The following is a 23,247-nucleotide window of genomic DNA, read 5'->3' as shown; positions in this document are numbered from 1 at the left end:
TGGACAGTGATTGGCATTTTCTTTCAGGGTCATGGTGGTGGTGTGAACCCTCTGGTAAGAAAACTGACTTACACTGTGGGCTCCACACTAGTGCAAGCAATGATAAGTCTGTTGTACAGAGAGACAGACTCACACTGTCTTGCAAGGACAGGTAATCCCTTTGAAGATCCCGTCACTAAGTTTCTTCTCATTCTTCCTCAGAGGGTGGAGTTCATCCTTTCTAACAGTACAGCCCAGAGATTCGCTCCTGAGGCATCCATAGATAACCTACAACTACTACAGGCTGTGTCAGAGCAGCTCTTCACCAGGGTGCTGCTTCTCCTCCTGACACCTCTAATAAAAAGTGGGGATCGAAAGAACTGTAAATTTTAGGAAAGCATATGTGACTTAGCTCCAACCCTGTTCTGTCCTTACTACATCACTTCCTCATGTGAGATTCTTGTTTTCCTTGGAAAACTGCTTTGACATCTCAAAAAAAATCTCTACATATGTTGTCTTGATTTTCTCTAGCTGCATGGAACAGAACCAAGACCTAGACCCTTAATTCTGTCACCAATGAAAGTGGTGCTGTTCTACCTTTAACGCAATAAGGAATCACCAAAATACACAGGAGGAAAGCTGTGGCAAGTGTTGCAAATCACCCAGTCAGACCAGTATGTATTTAGTATAAATGAGTGATCTGCTATTAATATTTATGTGTGGAAAAGCCTGTTACACATATAATACACAAGTATGAAAGGCATGCTAACAGCTTATTTTCTTTAGTATTATTTCCACAGTGTTCACTGCAATACATATATTTAGCTGTGTTGCCCTCTACATACTGCATTGTATTGCACGTTTGCCTATACTGACTGGTGCACTGGAGGTAAAGGCATCCAATGTAAGCTTACATAACACTAGTCTAATATTCAAATAGATGCTAACTTATCTAGTTTCCCCTACAAGTACTTCTTCCCTCTAAAATATATTCCAGTGGAAAAAAACAAACAAAATATTGTTTGAGGTTTGAAAACCCAGTTCTTCCTTATGACTTGTCTAATTTATTTTAGTATGCCTTGCTGAAGGTCTTATCTGAGCCACCTAGCTAGTACTGCTGTCAAAGATTCATACCTAGTTTAAAAAGTCTGTTCTTACTTCCAATTACTTTCTGCCAAAACCAAAAGTTCTCCCATTTTGCTGAAGCTGTTTTTACTTCACAGTGATATTTAAAGTGAAATAGAGACACTGTAAGAAAAACAACATATACACCTAATACCAGTCATTGAAAAGTATATTGCATTCCTGGAAAGAGACAAAAATAATATTTCAAGAACATAACCTACCCTGTATTATTATTTTAAAAAGTGATTTATGAGTCTGATTTTCAATGTGCTTACATTCCAGCTGAAGTCAGACATGTATTTTTTCAGTGGACTTGTTTTTTTCCCCCCCAATATTCATCATAATGCAGCAAATCTCTCAAAATACTGCAGAAGATTATAAATTAATGGTGCCATTTCATCATATTTGTATGATGTATTATTTCAATTAGTTGGATTTAAGGGAGGCTTTTTTGGTATGCTGCTTGTCTTTAAGCAAATACTACCCATATGAGGTATTGTGGCAAAATGTTCCCATTGATTAAAAAATATTCAAAGCTCTATTATAAATGTGAATGTGCAGCTGTCAGTAGTGGTCTTGGCGCTTTGATATTAACGCAGTTAAAATCAAAATAGTGGTCATGATATGCCTTATTTAGGAAATATCAAAAGTTATTGGAACAATCATTGTCCTCTCTTACCTTGAGACAACCAGTGGGAGAATCAACATTTTCAGCATCCTCATCAGTAATTCACCAGGGAACTGGAAATAACTAATTTCCTACAAATACAGGCAGAGATGTTTATTGTTTTAAGATAAAGAATATCTGTCTTCTTAAGTTCTGCAGCAGCTGTGGATCAAGTGATACGATCAGATAATATTTGTGAAATCTGCAACTCTGGTATACACGGTGGCAAAGATGGTAGGCTTTAAAAGATTGCTTTAAAATTAATTAGATGACATTCTGTGTTGTAATTCAACAAAAACAAACTGCATTGTTCATCCCTTTGCAAAAGTAGGAAAAAATGAAATATGCCATCTCTTGAGGACTACTGTTATGAAGCTCCTCCATATAATCCCTTCATTCTGCATTCTGCCTGTTTTGCTAGATGTGTATGAAGCTACAGCTTGGACACAAAAAAATTTCAGACTGAGGTTAGTGGTAGTAGAACACAGAATGGTTTTAGTTATCACATTTACTTAGTGCCATATTTTTTCAATTGAGATTTATATTTTCTGCTGAGAAAACGCATTCAGCAATGCATGTTGCCGTGTCTGTCTAGTCTGTTAGACTAATAGAGCAGTAAGAAATGAGTATCTGCAAAGAGATTAGCTGGAGTATGGTGGAGGAGAAATCCCCAAGCGACTTTAATAACATGATCTATAATGATGGGAAATCCCAAACTGGTTAACGTGAAATACCATTGGCGTAATACAAACACCTGTACCACTGTATATCTGTATGTTAAAATTATTCCCAGTCTTCTGTTAAGACATACATGTTCCAAACTAATGTAAAATCTGATGGAATATATCGTGCTACCAGTTTTTAACAGGCAATATTCTAAACATATCTATTACAGGCTATGTTTCATCCAGTTTAAACACTCAGTATTATTATCCATACCTGCAACATTAAAAAGTGGTTATGCCAGACTTACTAGGTATCTTAAAGATTGGAACCTTACGACTTTGCAGTACTTATGGTTTGAAAATGTGCGAAAGGACTCAAAGGAACAGTGAAGATTACAGTAAAAGTTTTAACAAATACACATACATGTTTTTTATCTGGAAAAGTCCATCCTGAAGTTCTTCAAGTTGCTAAGGCCTTTAGTTAAGTAAGTAGGGTATTTTCTCCACAGCGACACTCCGTCGCGCCACACGTACCTGCTGAGAGAGCCGCCTCGTCCTCAGGAAGAATCCAAGAAGACAGCCCACCGTGACCGACAGCACCGAGAGAATGAGCAAACCGTTTCTTTTACAGACATCCTTGACCCGAGCGAGGACTGCATCGAAAGCCACTGCCATGCTGCCCTCGGTGCTCTTCGGGGAAGATTCAGCATCCCACGGGGCGAGAACTGGCCGGCTCCTCCCGCGGGATGGGACTGCTCTGGCTCTGCACAGATCAGATCAAAGCGCTCCCAGCGCTGCGTCGCCGGCCTGCAAGGTCACCCCTCTGCCAATAGCCACCAAGCAAGCAGCTGGCGTTATTGTTCCAAACTAATACCGACAATCCTATTACCGAATACATCATTAAGAACCTGGAAGGAGATTAGGGAGCTCTGGAAAACTGGAACAGAAGGCAGTAGTATGGCTAAAAGCAGCCTGCTTCCAAAGTGACCATTGGGGAAGAAAGGTAATGGTTGAGCGCATTCCCCCGTATTCCCAGTTTGGGGTCCGAACAGCCAAACCTGAGGGAACAGTGGGCGTTATGCCTTTAAAGTGCTAAAAGCAATGTTACCCCATAGCTCCTCTAAAGGGCAGCGCAGGTTGGATTTGGAGCTGGACTATCACAACAGGGCGAGCTAGGTGAAACTGGGCTTCATTAAATAAAGCAGGCTTGGTTTTTTTTTGTTCTTAGTAAATAGGGATATAAAAACTGAAATGGGTAGAATAAGAGGCATAGATCAAACAGAAATTAACACTATCCTGGGACCTACAAGGACGCTCCCCGGCATTTGGTATTTATTGTCTGGGAAGTGAAATGATTTCACTTTTTCCTCCTCCCACTACGTTGATTAGAGTAGGGCCAATTTACTTTCAGAGGATTATCAGACTAAGCCGCATGGATTGCTTTCCTTTCCTTCGCTGTGCCTGCACTCGCTCCAAACACTGATTTTTCTGCTAATGAACATCTGATAAAAATACACGACTGTAACTATTCACTACACCACTTTTTCTTACGGAAACGTTACCGTTGTGTCTGGGTTAGCATTCTAGCATTATTCAGTATTTCTATGGAAAATATTCCATACTGTGGAATAGATTCGGGTATTTATCCTACTGTGTTTTTATACCGTATGTGTGAGCAAGTGCTTGTGTGCGGGCAGAAAAGCGCATGAGAAACTAAAATGTTTTCCTCAGGAGGCTCTGGCTGCTGTACGGTCAATGAGCCATGCGGGCACTCCCCAGGAAAATGGGAGAGAAGAAAATTCCAGGTTCTACGTGCTGAACGAGTAAGAGAGCTGTCCCAGGGAGACGGTTTAATCGCCTACAATGGCGTTAGCGCAGATGTCAGCGTGCCGCGAGGCACCGCGGCTGTTGGGAGCCGGCGCTGCGCTGCCGCCCGGGGCGACCGCGTGAGGGAGCGACGCTGCGCGGCGCTGCTCGCCCGGAGGCATTGGGCGCCGAGCAGCCGCGTGAGGGAGCCGCCGAGCCGGGGCAGCCGCGGCGGAGGCGGTGCGGCCCCTGGGCGGGCGGGCGGCAGCGCGGGGCGGGGCACGCGGGCATCATGGCGGCGCAGCAGCTGCTGCTGAGGCGGGCGGCGGCGGCGGAGCTGCGCGCGCGGCGGGGCTACGGCAGCGGCGGCGGCGCCGAGTACCTGCACCGCAGTCTCGTGCCCACCATGCACTACCAGAAGAGCCTGCCCAGGTACCGCGGGGCGCCCGCCCAGCCCCCTCGGCGCCGGCCCGCGGCGGGGGGAGGGGGCTCCGCGGCGGCGGGGCCGCGGTAAGGGCTCGCCGCGACCGTTGCTGAGGGGGGCGCGCGCGCGGGCGGCCCTGGGGAGCGGAGCGGAGGGGAGCGGAGGGGAAAGGGAAGGAGAGGAAGCTCCCCGTCGCCCTCCGGCGTAGCCGCGTCCAGTGTGTCCTCTCTTACTTCGCTGCGAGCCCTTTTCATAAATCCCAGCCGAGGAATCCTTAAAAAAAAAACAACCCGAACACCACAGCTGTGGCTATAGCACCGCTGCCGTCGAAACATCTCGTGAGGTAACTTCCGTGGGCGTAATAGGATTATTTTATTCTGGGAGAAAGTTTTCAGGCTGAGAGAAAGGTTACAAAGACATGGGTTAGAAAACCTGTTCAGGACCTAGCAGTGAGGTCTGGATGCAGAAGGTGGCTGCCAAGCTAAACGTTGTTTCTGTTGTTAAATTTTCTTCCTTGAAACAATTTCTGTCTTTCTGTATTGCCTGGARGGTACTGAAACTTTTCATTGTAGTTACAAGTTGTTCCAGTTAGCTTTTCACCCTGTTTTTCTTACCGAAGGAACTTTATGCAGGGATGATGTATGTCCATCTATTCCCTTTCTTCCCCTCCTCCTCTTCCACAAGTAATTTGTAAGCCCTTTGGTTAATATGGGGTGTTACAAAGGATAGGAAAGAGAGACTAATGTGTAAGAAATGGGTCTTCATTAGTACTACTGCTCATAAAGTGTGCATCTCTCCCTTTTCCCCTTCCTTCAGGCTGCCCGTTCCCAAACTAGAAGATACAATAAGGAGATACCTGAATGCCCAAAAACCTCTTTTAAATGATGACCAGTTCAGGTATGGACAAACAAAATACACATATTGCGGTATCATTTGCTGCTTCAAAGCAGTGTTGAATATCAAAGATATGACTTGTGACAGCCTTTTGCCTGGTTTATTGATTGCTTTAGAAAAACAGAAGAACTTGCTCGTCACTTTGAAAAAGGAATTGGAAGACAGCTGCATGAGCAACTAGTTGCACAAGACAATCAGAACAAGCATACTAGTTACATCACAGGTATGTTGGCCTACAGGATAAAGAAGAAGTCTTCAGATCGTCATGCTTGGTAACAGACAGTTCATAGTGCCAGAAATAAAGCAGGTTGAAGTTCAAGCTGTCTGTTGCATAAACTTGGAATAACAAGCTGTGAAGACTACCTGTGACAGTATTTGACCAAATTATGAGTGCCTCTCTGGTGGACAGAAGACTGCACTTCTTGTAATCTTTATATACCAGAATTCTGCAGGACAGTCTACTGTTGTTAAAAAGAATCCTGATCCTAAAGACTTTTTTTTTCATTTTTAAATAAAGAATTTTAAAGCCACTAGCAAAATATAGTAAAATGCTGTGGGATAAAAACAATGGAAAGGAGTGGTGAACCACAGTCCTAATACTTTTTTTTACAAATTGATTACCCAGAAATATATTTCTGTAATATGATTACTTTGTTGAAAACAGAATTTCTCTATGGCATATAGTATTATTTTTAGTTTGTTCATTTGTAGTGGAACATCATGCATTCTGCGGTGCCTTTGCAAATGGGAAAATAGTTAAAATCACTGTGGAATTCTTATGTTAAAATATCTTTTTTTAAGGGTAGAGTTTTTAAGTGTAGGATGGACAGCTTTGTAGGAATATTCTGTAACCATAGTTTCTTGAGAAAATCATCTCATAATGCTGGTATAAGAGATTGATATTGAAGAAAGTATTTTTTCATGACGTACTGTATTTAAATTTGAGTTTGCAGTGGTTATCTTTTTTTTTTCTTTTTTTCATTGCTATTTATGTTTAGGTTAATAGAGGAGCTTAACTCTAGTAACTCCTTTAAGGAAACTACAGCAATTTCCTTCAAATAATTTCAAGTTATTTAGCAAGAAAACTGAACTTTGGGAGGCAGAAGAGGACAGTGCTCCAAACTTATAAAATCTACAAAACCTATTCTTTTAAAGAGCAAGAAAATGAGAGAGACAGAAAGAGAAAGATGAGAATAAAGAAAAACAAATTAAACATAATGAAGGTCAGAAAATGGAGACAGAGAAAGAATGGAAAGAGTGAAAGAAAAGAAGAAGTAAGCATATAGGTTTAGGTTAGTGATTTTTATTTATTGTTGCTTCCGCTGACTTCCAAATGCAAATATCTGCTTACGAAGGTATTGGATAAGTAGCAACAGAGGTGGAAATGTTTAGATACCTATGCAAGTAATAGTTTACATGTTGTCCAGCTAATGCACTTCTATCCTTGGTATCTACTGACAATACCCGGAAGGGTGTTAGCTTAATAAATTGCCCAGCAACCACAAATCCTGTAGAAAATATCACATTATTTCATGTAAGCTGCTGTTCAGTTTATTAGCTTATATTTTCCTTTCACTTTGAACAGTATCTGGGGTTCTAACTGGTGACTGTATGGTGTTTATCAACAATAACGAGCATGCTACTTTGTGTCAGAGAACTACAGAGTGTTTGCCTTTCCCTCCCGCCCCCTCCACTGGCCTTATGAAAGACCTGTTCCACTTGAAATTGGTTGCTGGGGCTGTGTATGGTTGCCTCCACCCTGGACTCTAAAGTCCAAGGTTAAAAGATTATATGATGGTGAGGCATGTGGTTATAAAACTGTAGAGGGATGGCAAATGTTCACCTGTGAGGATTTGGAATTAAAATTGTGATTTAGGTTCATGAGTCCCCAGTAGCCTTCTTACACCCCATCTGGAAGTTTCTACTTGGGACTGATCCAGGATTAGAAAAATTAATACCTTAGCTGTCATGAGAGGAAATCTGAGTGCACTTGCTTTGTTTGTCTGCTTCTAGTCAGTGCTTAATACCATGACTTACTGAGTGTAAAGTTCTTAATGATGATGAAATAGGAGGTACTTTAAAAATCCCTTAGCTTCCTATACCTCCTGGATTTTTGTTTACTCATAGACTAGTGTGATTGCATTCTAGAGCTATGGTTAACTCACTTGGTTATGGCAAGCACACATCCTTTGGGTCACATTCATGCTTCTTGATATGCTGACAGGCCACATGATGAAATGAGACTGTTTAGAAGACCTGCAGGTATCAAATGCAATACTTCTTTCTGAAGCCTGCTCTCGCCCTGGAACAATAACCTGGAGGTCCCCTCTAACCTCTTCTTACTGCCAGCTTTAAAGCTGGCAATGCATTACCCAATGGTAATGTATTGGTATCAAGAGCTCTGTTCAGTGCTGATCGTTCTAGTGGATAGAAAGAGGAAGGAGGTGAAAATGCGAGACAGCAAATATAGATGGAAGAATGCTGCCAAGAATGAGAGGAATAAGAAGGACAAACAGTGAGGGAGACACTGGATCAGAAATAGAGGTGGTCCTAAAGAGAAGCATGCCTCAGTGACAAGGTACTGCAGAAATTAATAGCTTAAGTGTAAAGGTATTTTCCACTCTAAATGTGAGGTGTGCACCAAAATCAGTGTGCCGAGGGCTCCATTTTATATTGGGGGAGTTATGGCTCATCGCTGAGACCTATAGAAAACATGGAAATTGGCCCTCATTGCTAGTGACATTGACACTCTTGACATGGATTGTTCCAAATATGATATTTTTGCAGTTAACCAATCGTTCCTCTCTTAATAATTGGAGGTTGAGAGAGCCCTTGGGGGAATTATTGCATTGTTTGTGCTGTTCTTATGCACTTCAATAGGTATGCACTATTGTCACTGTTGGGGGCAGGATATCGACCATATGAACCTCTTGTCTGACTCGGTAAGCTGCTTTTGTGTTCTGACTTATTTCTCAACTCTGTTTTCAGGTCCCTGGTTTGATATGTACTTGAAAGCTCGTGAACCTGTTGTTTTGAATTTTAATGCATTTATGTCTTTTCATCCTGATCCAAAATCTGAATACAATGATCAGCTCATACGAGCTACAAACATGACCGTTTCTGCTTTACGTTTTATGAAGACCTTCAGGGCTGGTTATCTAGAACCAGAGGTTTTTCACCTCAATCCAAAAAAAAGTGACACTGAGCTCTTCAAAAAATTAATTCGATTTGTGCCTTCTTCTCTTTCTTGGTTTGGTGCCTACATGGTCAATGCATACCCCCTAGATATGTCTCAGTACTTCAGGCTTTTCAATTCAACGCGCCTGCCTAAACTCAACAGAGATGAGCTTTATATAGATGAAAAGGCAAAGCATTTACTGGTACTGAGAAATGGGAATTTTTATGTATTTGATGTTATTGATAGAGATGGAAATATGCTGAAGCCTTCAGAAATACAAGCACACTTGAAATACATCCTCAGTGACAACAGTCCAACCCCAGCCTTCCCTCTTGGGTATCTCTCCAGTGAAAACCGAGATACATGGGCATTGCTGAGAAAGAATCTATTGGACAATGGCAATGAAGAAGCTCTTCAAAAAGTAGACTCTGCTGTCTTTTGTTTAAGTTTAGATGATTTTCCTGTTAAAGACTTTGTGCACTTGTCCCACACTATGTTGCACGGAGATGCTGCTAACCGCTGGTACGACAAATCCTTTAATCTTATCATAACTAAAGATGGCACCGCTGGAGTTAATTTTGAACATTCCTGGGGAGACGGTGTGGCTGTGCTCAGATTCCAGAATGAGGTTTTTAAAGATAGCGTTGGAGAGCCAGCTGTCAGCCCCCAGTCCCAGCCTGCTTCAGTAGACTCTTCTAGAGCAGTACGGAGACTTGACTTCAAGCTGAATGATGCCTTAAAAGCGGGAATTACCAAAGCCAAACAGAATTTTGATTCTACTGTAGAAGCACTTACTCTTGATATGATTCAGTTCCAAAAAGGGGGCAAGGACCTTCTAAAGCAGAAGAAGGTAAGTCCAGATGCTGTGGCTCAGCTTGCCTTCCAGATGGCTTTCCTTCGACAATACAATCAGACTGTTGCTACATATGAATCTTGCAGCACTGCAGCTTTCAAACATGGTCGTACAGAAACTATACGTCCTGCCTCTATCCATACAAAGAAATGTTCGGAGGCTTTTGTCAAAGAACCATCCAAACATAGCACAGAAGAGCTTCAGAAGATGATTATGGAGTGTTCAGAATACCATGGCCGTTTGACAAAAGAAGCTGCTATGGGTAAGTAGGAATATATAGAACACGAGCTTTTGCACTGAAGTGTCTGCTTAAGTTGCAGTAAAAGTTTATCTTGCAACTAAATAATTTAATCTTGATGGAGGTCTGATGCTGAGTAGACTTTCTAGCATGAACAGTAGCAGAAGGTTCCAGTTCAAAATGTGTTCTGTATGACCCGTTTCTTGATGGAGGAGAATGCCTCCGTGCTCTCACTTTACTATTACATGTCTAGATTTTTTCTGTACCTTAATTTCTCTTTTTATAGCAACTTGGCTATTTGAAGCATTGATTAATACTTAGTGTGCCGTACTCTGCAAGGCAACCAAGAACTTTAGTTTTATGACTAAAGAGTTGCTATGCTATCCCCTGCAGGCAGATAAAGGTTTTAAAAACTTCCAAACCAAACTGATTCTTTGGCTGTGCTACTCTTGGTATTTTTCTATTTTTTTCCTTTGAATTGCCCTTCCCAGAAGCAAAACTTAYATCTTTTCAGTAAAATCAGTAAGACTACTGAACATTACCCCATAGCATCTAAAATGTGCCTCCTTTGTTGATAAAATATCCTCTTCCTCTTTAGATTCATAAATGTAGGGAAGGCCTTTCTCTCTCTGACTTGTCTTAACCTGAAAACATTCAGGTGAAAAAACTGAATATACTTAATTGAAGGATGTGATGTATTATTAAAATCTTTAATGTTGTGCTTTTATTTACTATCATGATTGCTGGTCAAGGGCTAGCAATAAAACAGGTAGCCCTAAGACAGGGCTCATTCCCTCGCATAGGTGTACTAAAAGTGCAGATGTCTTGATTCTGTAAAATGTTTCTGCTAAGTTAAACAAAAGCTGTTCTACAGACCTTCTCTTGGCTTTGTGACTTAAAAGCAATGTGATGTCTAAGTAACGGAGTTCACTTCCCACAAAAATTAGTGATATCTCTAATAATTGTTACTTTATTTCTACAGGTCAGGGATTTGACCGACATCTCTTTGGCTTGCGCTGCTTAGCCTTATCCAAAGGTACTTCATTACCTGATTTCTACCAAGACCAAGCCTATGCTCGGCTTAATCACAACATCATTTCTACAAGCACATTGGTTAGCCCAGCTGTGCAATTAGGAGGGTTTGGTCCAGTCGTGCCTGATGGCTTTGGAGTAGGATATCAAGTACATGGTGATTGGATAGGCTGCAATGTTTCCTCTTACCCAGCTAGGAATGCGAAAGAATTCCTCCAGTGTATATACAAGTCACTGGAAGATATCTTTAATGTTTTAAAGGGCAAAAAGATAAGTAGTTAGACATAAAATGGTTGGAGCACTTTACAGTTGCAGAATGAAATGCAGACTATGTCTGAATGCCAGTACATAGTAATCAGGGTTCAATGTGGCTGAAACTGCCCAGCTTAATTCATTTATCTACATTGAATGTGGGTACTGTGTAGATTCATTTTGAAATTTTTATCTATTTTGAAGAAATCAAGTACAGACCTTGGATGCCATGTTTCAGGAAATACTTAATTTTGACATTGCAAATATTTGTAACAGACCATCATGTGCTCTTAAAATACATTATTTAAAATACAAAGCAATAATTATGATGTTTAAGAACTTGAACAGCTGTGCTTCATGAGTTTCAGGCAGACAACAGCACTGTAAAAACCACTCTTAAATTGTTTGGTTTTAGAATAATATCTGCAACTGTTAAAATGTGAAAGAGGAATGGTAACATTTGCACTTCTGCAGTAAGTTTGCTTACTAACTTGTCACACTTATTTTTCTCTCTAAACTTGAATCAGTGTCAGACTCATTGTGCCTAAACTGCTTGGAGCCTTTCTGATGTAGCAACTTTGAGAAACAAAAATTGAAGTGTGAGGCTTTAAGTAACCTGGAACCACCAATTATGTTGATAAACCATCTGGAAAGACTGTGTTGTAATAAAGCTATCTATTAATAACCACAAAGTTATTTTATTGCCATATCAAAGTAGGCAATACGGGTAATCTCTTGTATCAATAGCTTCTTTCTTATAAGGGGTGTATAAGGGTTGAAAAGAACTTCATTGAAAGCATGCTGCAATGTTCACTGTCCCCTTCCATACGTGAAAGTCTGTCCAATAACCTGCTGTTTTTGTTTTGCTACTTAAACCTGTGCTCTTGTACCTTAATCAAACAAATTCACTGAACTTCAGCTTTTGTTCCCCCCCCCCCCCAAATTTTCTCCTACTGTGGAAAAGGAATCCTCAACAGAAACATTTTCCTTTATTTTCTCCATGCTCTTGAACTTGACTTCTCTTGTAATCTGAGTATTGATATCATTTATTGTAGCAAACGCCAAAGTTCTAGTGCTCAGAGATGCATAGCTAATGCTTTGGGGCTTGCTGCAGAAGTTCCAAAGACTAAGGAGAGCTCAAGCCTAGACATGAGTAAAACTTAGTGGTGCTGGGAATGAGGTGAAACTGATGCAGACACATTCCTGGTGCGCTGTTCACAACTGGGGATCTGCTAGCTACAAGGAGGACTAGCAGCAAAAGGCGAGGGGACCTTTGCCAGTCAGAAGCCAAGTTTCTCAAAGGAGCTGGGATTCCAGCACAGATGCCCTTCACATGGGAAGCTGCCTTTTGCACAGAATTCATTATGGTATGTACAACTTGAACTCCTTTGCCTTTTGAACCTTAATGACTTCCACTTTGTTTTTCTTCGGGGAAGATGAATCTCTCCGCAGCTAAATAGCACAGCGGTGCTTGCTTCTGCAGCCAATGTTTTAAATAACTGCATTAATTTTACAGTACCTAAAGCTGTCTTTCAGCACAGTCCACTGTGCCCTAGACAGGCAAACATATTAGCAGAATATAAAGTCCAAGCATGGAGGTACAGTGTGACTAATGAGGTTCAAAGGCCCAGAAATTTACTTGCCTTTATTCCTTTGGATATGTCAACTTCCAGATTCTCCTAGTGTCTCTTCTTCTTTAGCACAGTAAGCATAAGCAATACCATATCTTGAAGTATGCACTGCAAGTGCTAGGAAGGAGAGGGGCATGCTTTAAATATTTAAGCCAGAGGCTTGTAAAGTTTTCCTAGTCAGGGCTGTTTTCTCTGCACCCTGTGATATGCTATTTTAGTTTAACTGAAAAGGATTATTTAAAAAAAATTTTTTAAACTTACCATGACTGTCCTTGCATTCTATTTCCTTCATTCCCCAAAACCTTTGAACTAAATTCAGTAAAGACTTTTTTTTTTAACATGAGAACAACTAGCAAGATTGTGAAAGCACTTGCCATTAAGTAGAAAGTCTGTCTGCAACTAGACATGAGTATGGTTTACCTAATGACATATTCAAAAAGGTAGCTGTTACATCTTCTGAAAATCAAGTTGTATATAAATGTCAATAGGAATCAGGCTTGTTAACTGTTGTTAGTAAACTGACCTCAGCATCTGTACTTGAACCTGTAGAAAGCTATTATAAAAACATACCTTYTGGCTTAAACCATTAGCACAGTCCTTTTACTCATAGCCATTTCCCCAATGCTAGGAATGGTGAGTGACAAGATCTTATATTGCTTATGTTACAGAATCAAATGTGGGTACTTCCTTGCAATAGACTCCTTAAAACTTCATGGCAGTGAGCTGTTTAAATAGTGACTGTTGATCCACTAGTTAAGCTACAGTCCATCAGGTCCCTATATATTCCTGCTATTCCTGAGAAAGACAACATTAAGAAACTGGCACAATTTAGTCAAGTGTATATCTGATTTCCAGTTTGTACTGAGGCCATCTCAAAGTGTTCTGTGGAAAATATTTTATTAGATGTTCTGGTGGCAGTAAGTAAAACTTACTTAGGTTTCCATTTCTGCAGTACAGCCATGTGAAAAGTAACTCCAGGGAAATGGCTTCTGTAATGTTACAACTTCTTCATTGAAGAGGAACATGCCAAGGTTTGTTAGGGATGTGAGCTTTAGCATTTTACAAACTTATGGGTAACTTCATAGATTCCAACAGATTCCTTTGTTTTTTCATCATAGTCATTCCAATCCTATAGGAATTAAGATTTCCCAGTATTAGTCACAGAAGAGAGAATGCAGTAGTGTCTAAATCACAGAGTGGAATTCAAACTGAAACTGAACCTTAATCAAAGTTTGGGTCTTACACTTCTGTGGGAAGCACTGTACAGTCACTAAGCTAAGTGCTAATTTCTAAGAAAAGCAAGAGTACTGACCTGAAATTAAACTGGTTTCAGTCCCAGTGTTTAAATTTAACAAACAAAATTTTCTTTGTCTGTAGCCCATAGCCTGTAATGGACAAGAGAGCAACCATGGCAGATGAAAGGATTATCTGTCACTTACAATATCCCAGTCAGGTGGGTCAGCAGACAAGCTGATCCATGCCAAGTGGGATACCAAGGAACAGATTTGACCTTGAGATTCTTGTTCACAGCCAAGAAAGATTTGCAATACTAGAGTCATTATCCCAAGGTCTGAAGGACAGTGTTTATCTTACTATTTAATATCTCTGTGCAGAGGAAAAAGTACAGATATCACCTTAGAAAAATCAGTTCACTAGTCTGAAGATCCCCAATCATTTAGTATTCCAGGAGTTTGCTCCTTGGGATTCCTGAATGGCTTAAAAGAGAAGCTGCATCCCTACCTTTGTCTGCTGATGAGATATAAAACATGTACTTCTAAAATGAGGCTGCTAGTAATACTGGCTGCTCATATTTGACATAGTTTCTCTCTCCATGTATGACCTTCCCGTACCTACATGAAAGAGCAAAACTAGCTTCTTGCATGTGCAGGGTGTGTATTTTGGAGTAGGTGATTGGGGGAAAGAAAGCTAGCTRATTAGATTTACTAATGAAACTAAGACAACATACCTTTTCTAACAAGTTTATGTCGTTGAAAGGTGTGCCAGACTCTGCACCTTCAGCAGCAAACCCTGCCTGCAAACACAGTTGCAATAAGTTTGTAAGAATGAGTTGTACCAAGAAGAGAGCTGATTATGATTACTGAAACATATTTAAAGAAAGTAACATAGCACAAGTTTTTATTGTATTACCAAACTGTTTCCTGCTCAAGGGTCAGTATAAGGTTGTGACCCCTTTTGTAGGCTGGAAAATTCAGATCTAACCAACAACAGAATAAAATAAGGGAACACTGCTCCCCTGACTACTTTTCCTGCCAAAAAGGTAATTCCATAGACAGGAGTTTTAAATAATGTCATCTCTGAGTTTCTAAGTTTATCTAGCAGCATCCAGCTACTAAAGCTTTGATCTGTGTTCAGAACCCAGATAGGCATTAGTTACAAAATAGCTTTGTATTAAACTTATCTGCAAGACAAAATAGGAAATAGGGAAGACAGTTTTTAGTTTTAGCTTAAATATCAGAATCCCACCCACTTTGGAGAAGGAACCAGCCTATATTAAATGTAGGTACCTAAGGGACTAACAAACCTCATGCTAAAGGAAGATCAGTTAGCTGAAGGAACAGGTTAGCAATACCCAAACAGAATCATTTCAAAAAGGAAAGATCCTTACTTTTGTTGTTTTTTAAAGAGGTAAAGGAAAGGATGTAGCTGGAAAGGAAACACCAAATCAATGGGGCGTAGCACGAGAACCCAGTACACAAACTACTGATACAATCTTATGGAAGGTCAGAAAGAACATCTCTCTCATTTTAAGATTTTCCAGTTAAAGCTATAAATTAAGTTTTATTTGTTTTAAAAGTAAATCTAAAAATCTCAGCCACATCAGTAGCATACAGGAAGGTTTCTTATAGTGCCATTCCTAAATACAGATTTTTACTAAGAAGTGGCTAAAGAGCAAAGGTAATTTCTTCCTGGTTTTCCACAGGGGATCTACACCTGCATTTTCTGTAGAGAAATCCCCACTAGCACCAGTCAGATGTTCAACTGTGTAGGAATGTGCAGAGTAAGCTGCACACTTTTAAAATGTTTTGTGGAAGGTTAAGTACTTAGGAGTTAAACACACCACAGTGTGCAGCAGACATAACGGGAGAGCTATCTGCAAGGCAGAGCATGAATATGGCCTATATATATTTGTCAGAAGCCCGTCTCAAAGGATCTAGTAGGGGAATGGAGGGAGATCAGCATCGCAGTACAAAATGCAGAGCTGCAGTAGAACAAAGACAAAAAAAAGCGAAGAGAAGCTGGGCTTTGGCCACCTGGGGATATTTACCAGCACTCCAAGGAGCAAGAAGCCATGTGACTGGAATTACAAGCTTCTGTACCGGACCTGCTCAGTGGGACTTGCATTCTTACAGCTTTGGCGTCAGAGCAGGTACTTATTTAATCTCTGTTGAAGAGATCTGGGAAACGCAGTGATTTGTCTGCCCTCTGCTGACTGGAGAAGGACCAGCAGCTAAAGTGTAAACGCCTGCAGAAGCTGCAAATATGCCTATTGACTTTGGAGCACAGTGGATTGTCATGTTTTTATTTTGTAACTAATGTAACTTGTTTTTGCCAAAAAGCAAAGAAGCTGAAAAAAGATTTACAAAAATTTTATAAAGAAACCTCATTTTTTTTAGTTAAAGCATTCACTTGTGGGATGACAAGGAGGGGAAGGGAACAAAACAGTCCAAAAGCAAACCCCAAAATTTTATTTCAAATTCACAGTAGATGTATTTACTCAAGCACACTAAACAAAAAGGATAAGGAATTGGGAAAAAAAAGTGGTTCTTGCCCAGTTATTAGAATATAAAAATACCTGGTTCAGATTTGTTGTCACTACTAGGTAGGAAAAGAGAGGTTTTATATCAGAGAATCAAAGGATATTTTCTCCTCTTTCAGATTCAAATAAAAAAAAATTTTTTTTGAGAAGACTACTATTGAATTAATGGAAATAAGACAAATACAAGCATTATGCTATTTTTAATTGACTTCGGGTAGGTCTGTGTTATGCCTATCAAAAAAGAAAAGAATGCTATGGCCAGTCCTGCTTGGTGCTAATCAAGGGTCAGATCTAAGACTGTGCAAAATCCAGGCTGGCTTGGATCATGCCAAATATAAAGCAGTTTATAGACTTGTAAGGAACAGTACTAAGTCTCTAGTACTCATTCAGGTATCAGAAAATTCACTGAAATATCTGTGCAGAGATTAAACAGTGCTCTCTGCAACAGAGTGCATAGGCCAAACTTTGAGAATATTAAATCAAAAGCTGTGAAGCCTTTGTTCTGTGGAGCTGACTGATAAAAGTAAAGTTGACAGGTTGGATACAGATCTATAAACACCTCCTACATCTTGTAGTCTTCTCAGACTTTACTTAAAGTGCAAGTTTCTAGGTCTGGCTTGCAAATATTTCAAACAGAAATAAACATTCTGTTCCTCAAAAAGATTGGCTTAATTTCAAAAAAAAAAGAAAAACTCTTCCTGCAGCACAATGCAGTGGCCTTTTTATTTATATCTAATTCCTTGCAGGATCAGCTTTTTGGTCTGTTTGTTAGCACAGTGTCCCAGTCCGAGGGAAGGATAAGACAGGTTTATATTTGTCAGTCAATTTACACCTAATCTTACTGGAATAATAGGTTAAATATAGTAGGGAGTTAGTCGCATATAGCATGACTGTGCACAAGCAAATGAGTTGCTGAAGGCTGGCTTGGCCCTGAAGAAATCCTTTACACTGAGCTTTGAGGTGGGCTTTGCAACACAGAGTCTTTAATTGCCTTCAGTCGTCAGTCTTGGTCTGACCAAATTTCAAATGGAAAAATGCTAATGTTCATTTCCTATGGCTTTGGTGATGTCAAATCTCAAAGAGAATTTGATTTATTTAGAGGCCATATACCGAAGGATGTTCATAACCTGAACTTCATTTACTCTTTGTAACATATCAATAACCAAAGTGGAGCTCTTCTAAATGTGGCCAGCTAACTATGCATCCCTGTGATTGCCGTTTGGGAAAGACACCCTTTTGCAATAACTTCTGCAATGAAGACCTTTCAAATCAGTTCAAGTGAGCAGTGCTGAGTCACCTGTAAGGCAATTTGAACGCAACTACAAAGAGTATTTAATTTTAGAAGTTACTGGGACACAGGCACAAAGAACACCAAAGCTATGAGGCTTCATGCTTGTGTTTTATGGAGTAGGATGAAGTAAAATAACTGTGGAGAGGAAGAAAAACTGGAGAGGTCCAGGACATTCCAAGAAGAGCAGCACTATTTCAAAACAGTGTGTGATATCACTCTAGAATCTATTAGAAATGCTCTTAAAAAACTGAGAAACAGGTAATGAGTAAGAACTCACCTGCGGTTGAAAGTCGACTGGTTCCAGACCTCGGCATTCAAACTCCACTATTGTCTTGAATTTCTCACTGTCTTCAGCCTATAATCAAGTGAGAATGCCTTAAGTTTTCATCTAAYAGAGAAAGACAGTGGCAAGTATTAGTCTAGGAAATTGCTTTAAAGCCAGTTCTATCAACTCTGATGTCCCCAAGTGACAGTAAAATCCTAGGGCTGGTTTAATAGGTGATAATTAACTAGAATTTCTTAAACAATCTGCCATGAGGAAGCCTTCAAAAGGAAATGAATGCAGGCAGTATAATTGCCTTTAATTTGAACAATACTTTTTTTTGTTTTGCTTGTGAAATGTATCACAGATTATTCCATTCTTCAGACTGAAGTGGAAAGAGTGAAATCATTAATGAGCTACTGTTAATTGCAAATTTTTGTTCCTTCTTTAGATTGTGTGCAGGATTCTGCAAGAAACAAATTTCTATTGGGGAGCATACCTGCTTTTTGTGTACTTCAAGGAGGAATGTGATGGCAAAGAATGGAAAACTCAAAATATCATTAATCTGTATTTATCTTTCACTTGTGATATAAAAGAGAAAACGAACTTACATTGTAAGGTTTGATGGTCTGACTTAAAATATCTAAAAAAAAAAAAAAGTCAGAGGTGTAAACGTGAATGGCATTATGTCTTCAGAATTTTATTCACCAGAAACCAAAGACCAGCCTCTTCTCCTTTGGAAAAATCTTTGTATACAAAGTAAAAGAAACAAAGTAACCGAGCAGTTCTTTCAGTTAGTCCCTCAAAGGGTAGAACTCAATTCTTCTCACTACTCCTGAGAAACTTATGTTATGCTGTCTTGGTACCCTTCTAATAAAGAAAACAGCAATGCATGCTTTTGTAAGATGACATTAAGCATATGAGCTTTGCTCATGCAGAAAGCTGATATCACCATGAGGCCTGAGTACACATAAGATTTAAGACTGAATCCATGGGTCACCATTCTACAGTTTTCAGCTATGTATCTCCAGCTCCACCCCTGAAACTGCCTTTGTGGAAATTATACAGAATAGCATAGAACCTGCAAGTAACTTGCAAAACTTTATATTTAGTTAACTATTGTTTTATGCATTTCATAGGAATTTTAACTATTTGACTCACCCATCATATATACTTTTCCAGCATCACCCTCTTTCCTTTTATGCTACCATCATATGTATTTATGTGCATATATCTTTATAATGCTGCACCTCAATCCCAGTGGAGAGAAAAACCTAATTAAAGAAGGCTGTAATGGACAGAATGTAATGGAAAAAAAAGATGTGAGAACCTGGGTCACTCAATCAGCATGCAGCTAACATCTCTTTAAATTAAGCTATTTGCTAGAATCTCAAGAGGAAAATGGATGGTGACACAGCCATTTATGAACAGTACCAATTTTCTATCTTACAAGGGACTCTGATTTCAGGACCTATTTCAGAAAAGATTATTTGTGATAATAGAAAAATACACTTGTCACAAGCAAAAGGTCTCAAAATTATTCCTTAAAGCGTATTTTAAAAAAAGTATCTAGGAGACTAAGACAGAACTCAATGGGATTACTTTGTTCGGGAAGGTAAAGTGCATGCGTGTTCCTTATTATTGTTCCTCATAATATAAAAACAGGACATCATACAGCGAGACTGAAAGGCAACAAGCTTATTATGTAACAGGTAACATATGTTTACACTGTAGGATATAGGTYGAATTGCTGGAAACAGGCATGCTTCTGTGTGAAGATAAGCACATGCTAGGTAGGAAAAACCTCTCTGATAATGGAAGTGTGTTTATTTAGGGAAATTATCCCTCTGACCTCCCCATCTACTGCTGCCTAGGACAATCCAGGGCTGGACGGATACTAACTATGTAGTTACATCAGGCTGCTTTTTTCTTAGAGGTGAGAAGCATTTCATATCTCTGTCACCTCTAGGGAAGAATTAAAACAGTGCTAACATCTAATGTTATCAATTAAGGACTTTATTTTGCCTATTATATTTAAGAAGCAACTATTTTAAATGGGACCATGTTTATTAACAGCTCGTATTACCACTTTTAGTAGGAAAAAGAGGAATTTGCTATTGTTAGTTTTAGCAACCTAATGTGCTGCAAAGCTGGCAAAGGTTGTTCCTGTTGCCCTGCTGTGTTGATTTAACTTGATTTTTTTTTTTTTTTTGTTGATGACCAGTTGATCTTACAGTCTCTTTCATGAGCATGATGACAAGTGTGCACCTGCTGTGGACTCAAACGCCAGTGTACAAAGGAAAAAAAAAAAAAGCAAAATGGTGAATGCTCTCACAAACAGTTTCAAGCAAAAACTGGGACTGAAAAATAAACCTAGGAGATGCCTGTGAATGTCTAAGCACATACCAATGGAGTTCTCTCTGGAGCACAGCTTGCATTTCTGCACCATAGTGGCACTGCCTCTGCCTCCTTTCAGAGGAGCGCTGTCCTAAAAACATGAGAATGGAGACATCATTTTTAACTGCACTGTAGCTGAGAAACAGGAAACCTTTGCAAAGGTAAAACAGTTTTTACAAGAACAGTCACAAACTTTTTTTTTTAAGATCTTGCAGTGAGAAGGCTTTTTTAAACTAGAAAAAAAATCTATAATTTAGAAAGCCATGATTATCAAAGAATAATCCTGTTTTAGATTTAAAATAGTGGATAAGTGAATAATGGAACATTCTTAACATTCAGCAGCATGCAACAAAAAGTGATGATAACTCTGATCTTGCACCTTGTAAACAAATGAATCACTGTGACTCCTTGCAACACATTGCAGGACTGAGGCCCACAAGAGGAGAGGACAGATAGTCCTGTGTTTGGGACAGAAGACTGAGGTTCCTAAGCGAATGTGAAAAGTCGTTCCATCTCTCTGCCTCTGCCCGTTCCGCTGTAAGTAGGATACTGCTTATGTACGTCAATTTGTCAGTTTTCACGAGGCATTCGGATACAGTGATGAGTTTAATAGAAAACAACAAAATGGCTTGAAAGGTGACTTAGCCCATCCTTCTGCCCTAAGCAGGACCAACTCCATCATTCTTGATGAATACTTTTCTAAAGTGTTTTTAAAGTCCTCCTTTTATGAAGTCTCCACAGTCCTTTTCTAATGTTACTATCATTATAAAGTTTTTTTTTCCTAATATCTAACCAGAATATCTGTAGATGCACTTAAGCTCTATTGCTTAAGTTCATCATGGACAACAGATGATTTCCTTTCTTTCTTCTAAAATCTTTTAAGAGATTGTGGATTGCCTTCATGTGCCTGTTTGTCATCTTATATCACCTACATAACACCACTGATCAGAGGTCTAAAAAATATGACCTCCTGTCTCCTGGTGGTCCACATCCTCTTCAAGATGCAGTACCATAATCTAGACACAAAACTCCAATGAGGCACTACCAATGGTAAGTAGAGCAGAAGGATTATTCCACATATCCTGCAGTGGCTATTTCTGGTTTTGCATGCTAACATATTTGCCTTTTAGGAATGGCATGCCATGAGCCAAAAACATTCAGCTTTTGATCCACTCTAGACAGGGATCTGTTTTTCCTGATAAACACCTTTGTAATCCATTATTTTCTGTTCAGTATCATCAGGTAGATGATTATTCCTAAGAAGAGAACCCTTCTCTTATTGCTGCCAAGTTTTATCTTGCTTTTTCAGAGAGTTTCCAAATGCTAATTCAGTGTACTTAATTCACCTTGAGTTGCCTAAACGCCAAAAATTTTCTATTGATCAGCATCAGAGAAGTACGTGACAGGCAAAACCTTATTCTAATATCATTTTAAAATTTGCTTTCAACTGGTATATTTTACAGACAGAAGGCTTTTTAAACAAGACTTAAATACTGTGTCACCAACAGTCACCATTTCAATGGCATATTTCAATCAACAGTCTCCAAATGCTGTCATATTTAATATTGGAAAAGTATTTCCTGAATGTATACATCTACTGATGAAATACTACTGTATATACTAGCGTATATATCTACTGATGATATCTACTAGATGAAATACTATTTCATCTTATGTACAATTCATCACATTGCTGATGCTAATATCCATTTCATTTAAGAGGCAGGTTTGTTTTCTAATTTTTGTTCTGATGAGTATTACAACAAGAAAACATACCATTAATCGCAGATATTGCCATTTTTCAGAAACTTCACCACAGTTCCCACATTTCAGCTAAAAACAATATAAATCAGAGAATTAAAAGTTGTCAGTAATTAGGAATGAAAGGTGATGCGAACCCTCAAGATTCACAAACCCCAGCTTTGCAGGGGAGAGGAACCAGAAGCAGATACCAATTGTGTGTCTCTTATTACAGGTCCACGCGCTGCACTTGAACCAGTGCACACGCCAGCAGGAGAGGACGTGCCCTTTGAAGCGTTAGATGGACAGCAAACGCTACAGGCACTGAATAAAAGATGGGAATAACACATCTCACCATTTACCTGAATTAGCAGCCAAACACAGGGGGCACTGATTAACATTTGAATTTAAGAATTTTGATTATAGTAAACTAACATATAATGTAATATATATGTGCGTGTGTTTACATTTACGTATGTACATTTATATATAATTGTACTGTGCATATATTATATTTACATATCTCCACATTAGTTGCCCCTGGTCGCTGCAGCCTGCTTGCGCTGCGTGGAAAAAAATAAATATTTCGCTTTTCAAGCTGGGGCTGAGCGACGTGGCCAGGCAGTACCACAGGCCTCCTYCATAGCCGGCTGCGCGGCTTTAACGGCGAAAACGGCCCTCCCGGAGCCCCCGGAAGGGCCCGTGCCGCACCTTGAGGTACCAGCGGAAATCCTCGCCCTCGGCCCGCAGGCGGGTGATGTTCTCCAGCGTGGCGCGCAGCTGCAGYCCGACCCTCTGCAAGGCAAGCGGCGGGGAGAGCCCGGTCAGCGCGGCCCGCTCTGCCCCGGCCCGGCCGCCGCGGCCGCCGACCTACCCCCGACCTACCCCCATGGCCTCGCAGGGTGCCCGGCTCCGCGCTGTGGGACCGCCGCTGCCGGCCTCCGCCTCCTCTCAGGGCAGCGGGGGGGTTGGTGGTTTTCCACCCTCCCGCGCGCCCTTAGCCAAGATGGCGGCGGCCTCCCGCTGCCGGCTGCG

At 40.1% G+C, this 23,247-nt stretch overlaps 3 protein-coding genes and 1 long non-coding RNA gene across 19 annotated transcripts in view; 2 read left to right on the top strand and 2 right to left on the bottom strand.

Moving 5' to 3' along the window:
* Positions 1-3,196, bottom strand: part of SLC1A7 (solute carrier family 1 member 7) — a 58,375-nt gene extending 55,179 nt beyond the window's left edge. For all 3 annotated transcript variants that reach the window (XM_026086830.1, XM_026086831.1, XM_026086832.1), the window contains exons 1-2: positions 2,971-3,196; positions 1,784-1,863 (exon numbers count right to left, since the gene is read on the bottom strand). In XM_026086830.1, coding sequence (XP_025942615.1) covers positions 1,784-1,863; positions 2,971-3,111 — 221 coding nt within the window. In that variant the 5' untranslated portion in view covers positions 3,112-3,196. The remainder of the gene's footprint in view (positions 1-1,783; positions 1,864-2,970) is intronic.
* Positions 3,197-4,516: 1,320 nt separating this feature from the next.
* Positions 4,517-20,475, top strand: CPT2 (carnitine palmitoyltransferase 2). Of its 8 annotated transcripts, XM_026086688.1 has the most exons (7): positions 4,517-4,674; positions 5,483-5,563; positions 5,677-5,783; positions 8,549-9,853; positions 10,812-12,480; positions 15,899-16,132; positions 20,300-20,376. In XM_026086688.1, the coding sequence occupies exons 1-5, from the start codon at positions 4,535-4,537 to the stop codon at positions 11,141-11,143; spliced, it is 1,965 nt and encodes a 654-aa protein (XP_025942473.1). In that variant the 5' UTR covers positions 4,517-4,534; the 3' UTR covers positions 11,144-12,480; positions 15,899-16,132; positions 20,300-20,376. The 8 variants fall into 8 exon arrangements, with proteins under 8 accessions (XP_025942473.1, XP_025942474.1, XP_025942475.1 ...); XM_026086689.1 differs by lacking the exon at positions 15,899-16,132 and having other exon boundaries at positions 10,812-10,865; positions 20,300-20,475; XM_026086690.1 differs by lacking the exons at positions 15,899-16,132; positions 20,300-20,376 and having other exon boundaries at positions 10,812-10,865; positions 12,169-12,255.
* CUNH1orf123 (chromosome unknown C1orf123 homolog) lies at positions 12,043-23,241 on the bottom strand. Of its 6 annotated transcripts, XR_003256832.1 has the most exons (10): positions 23,098-23,241; positions 22,924-23,007; positions 22,249-22,305; positions 20,482-20,563; positions 18,687-18,718; positions 18,091-18,168; positions 14,711-14,776; positions 14,057-14,129; positions 13,677-13,873; positions 12,043-12,861 (listed from the first exon to the last, which is right to left on the bottom strand). XR_003256832.1 is itself a non-coding variant. In XM_026086697.1 (9 exons), the coding sequence occupies exons 1-9, from the start codon at positions 23,101-23,103 to the stop codon at positions 13,863-13,865; spliced, it is 489 nt and encodes a 162-aa protein (XP_025942482.1). In that variant the 5' UTR covers positions 23,104-23,241; the 3' UTR covers positions 13,617-13,862. The 6 variants fall into 6 exon arrangements, 5 of the variants coding, with proteins under 5 accessions (XP_025942482.1, XP_025942483.1, XP_025942484.1 ...); XM_026086697.1 differs by lacking the exon at positions 12,043-12,861 and having other exon boundaries at positions 13,617-13,873; XM_026086698.1 differs by lacking the exons at positions 12,043-12,861; positions 14,057-14,129 and having other exon boundaries at positions 13,617-13,873.
* Positions 20,541-22,915, top strand: LOC112975976. 2 transcript variants are annotated; one of them, XR_003256834.1, is made up of 4 exons: positions 20,541-20,633; positions 20,897-21,009; positions 21,356-21,522; positions 22,448-22,915. It is a non-coding gene; the product is annotated as an uncharacterized LOC112975976 (long non-coding RNA). The 2 variants fall into 2 exon arrangements; XR_003256833.1 differs by having other exon boundaries at positions 20,897-21,522.
* Positions 23,242-23,247: the final 6 nt, after the last annotated feature.

This window comes from Apteryx rowi, unplaced genomic scaffold (assembly GCF_003343035.1).
Source record: "Apteryx rowi isolate R43461 unplaced genomic scaffold, aptRow1 scaffold_7, whole genome shotgun sequence".
Classification (NCBI taxonomy): domain Eukaryota; kingdom Metazoa; phylum Chordata; class Aves; order Apterygiformes; family Apterygidae; genus Apteryx; species Apteryx rowi.
Note: the sequence above shows the minus strand (reverse complement) of the source record. Positions and strands in the feature narration are given on the sequence as shown.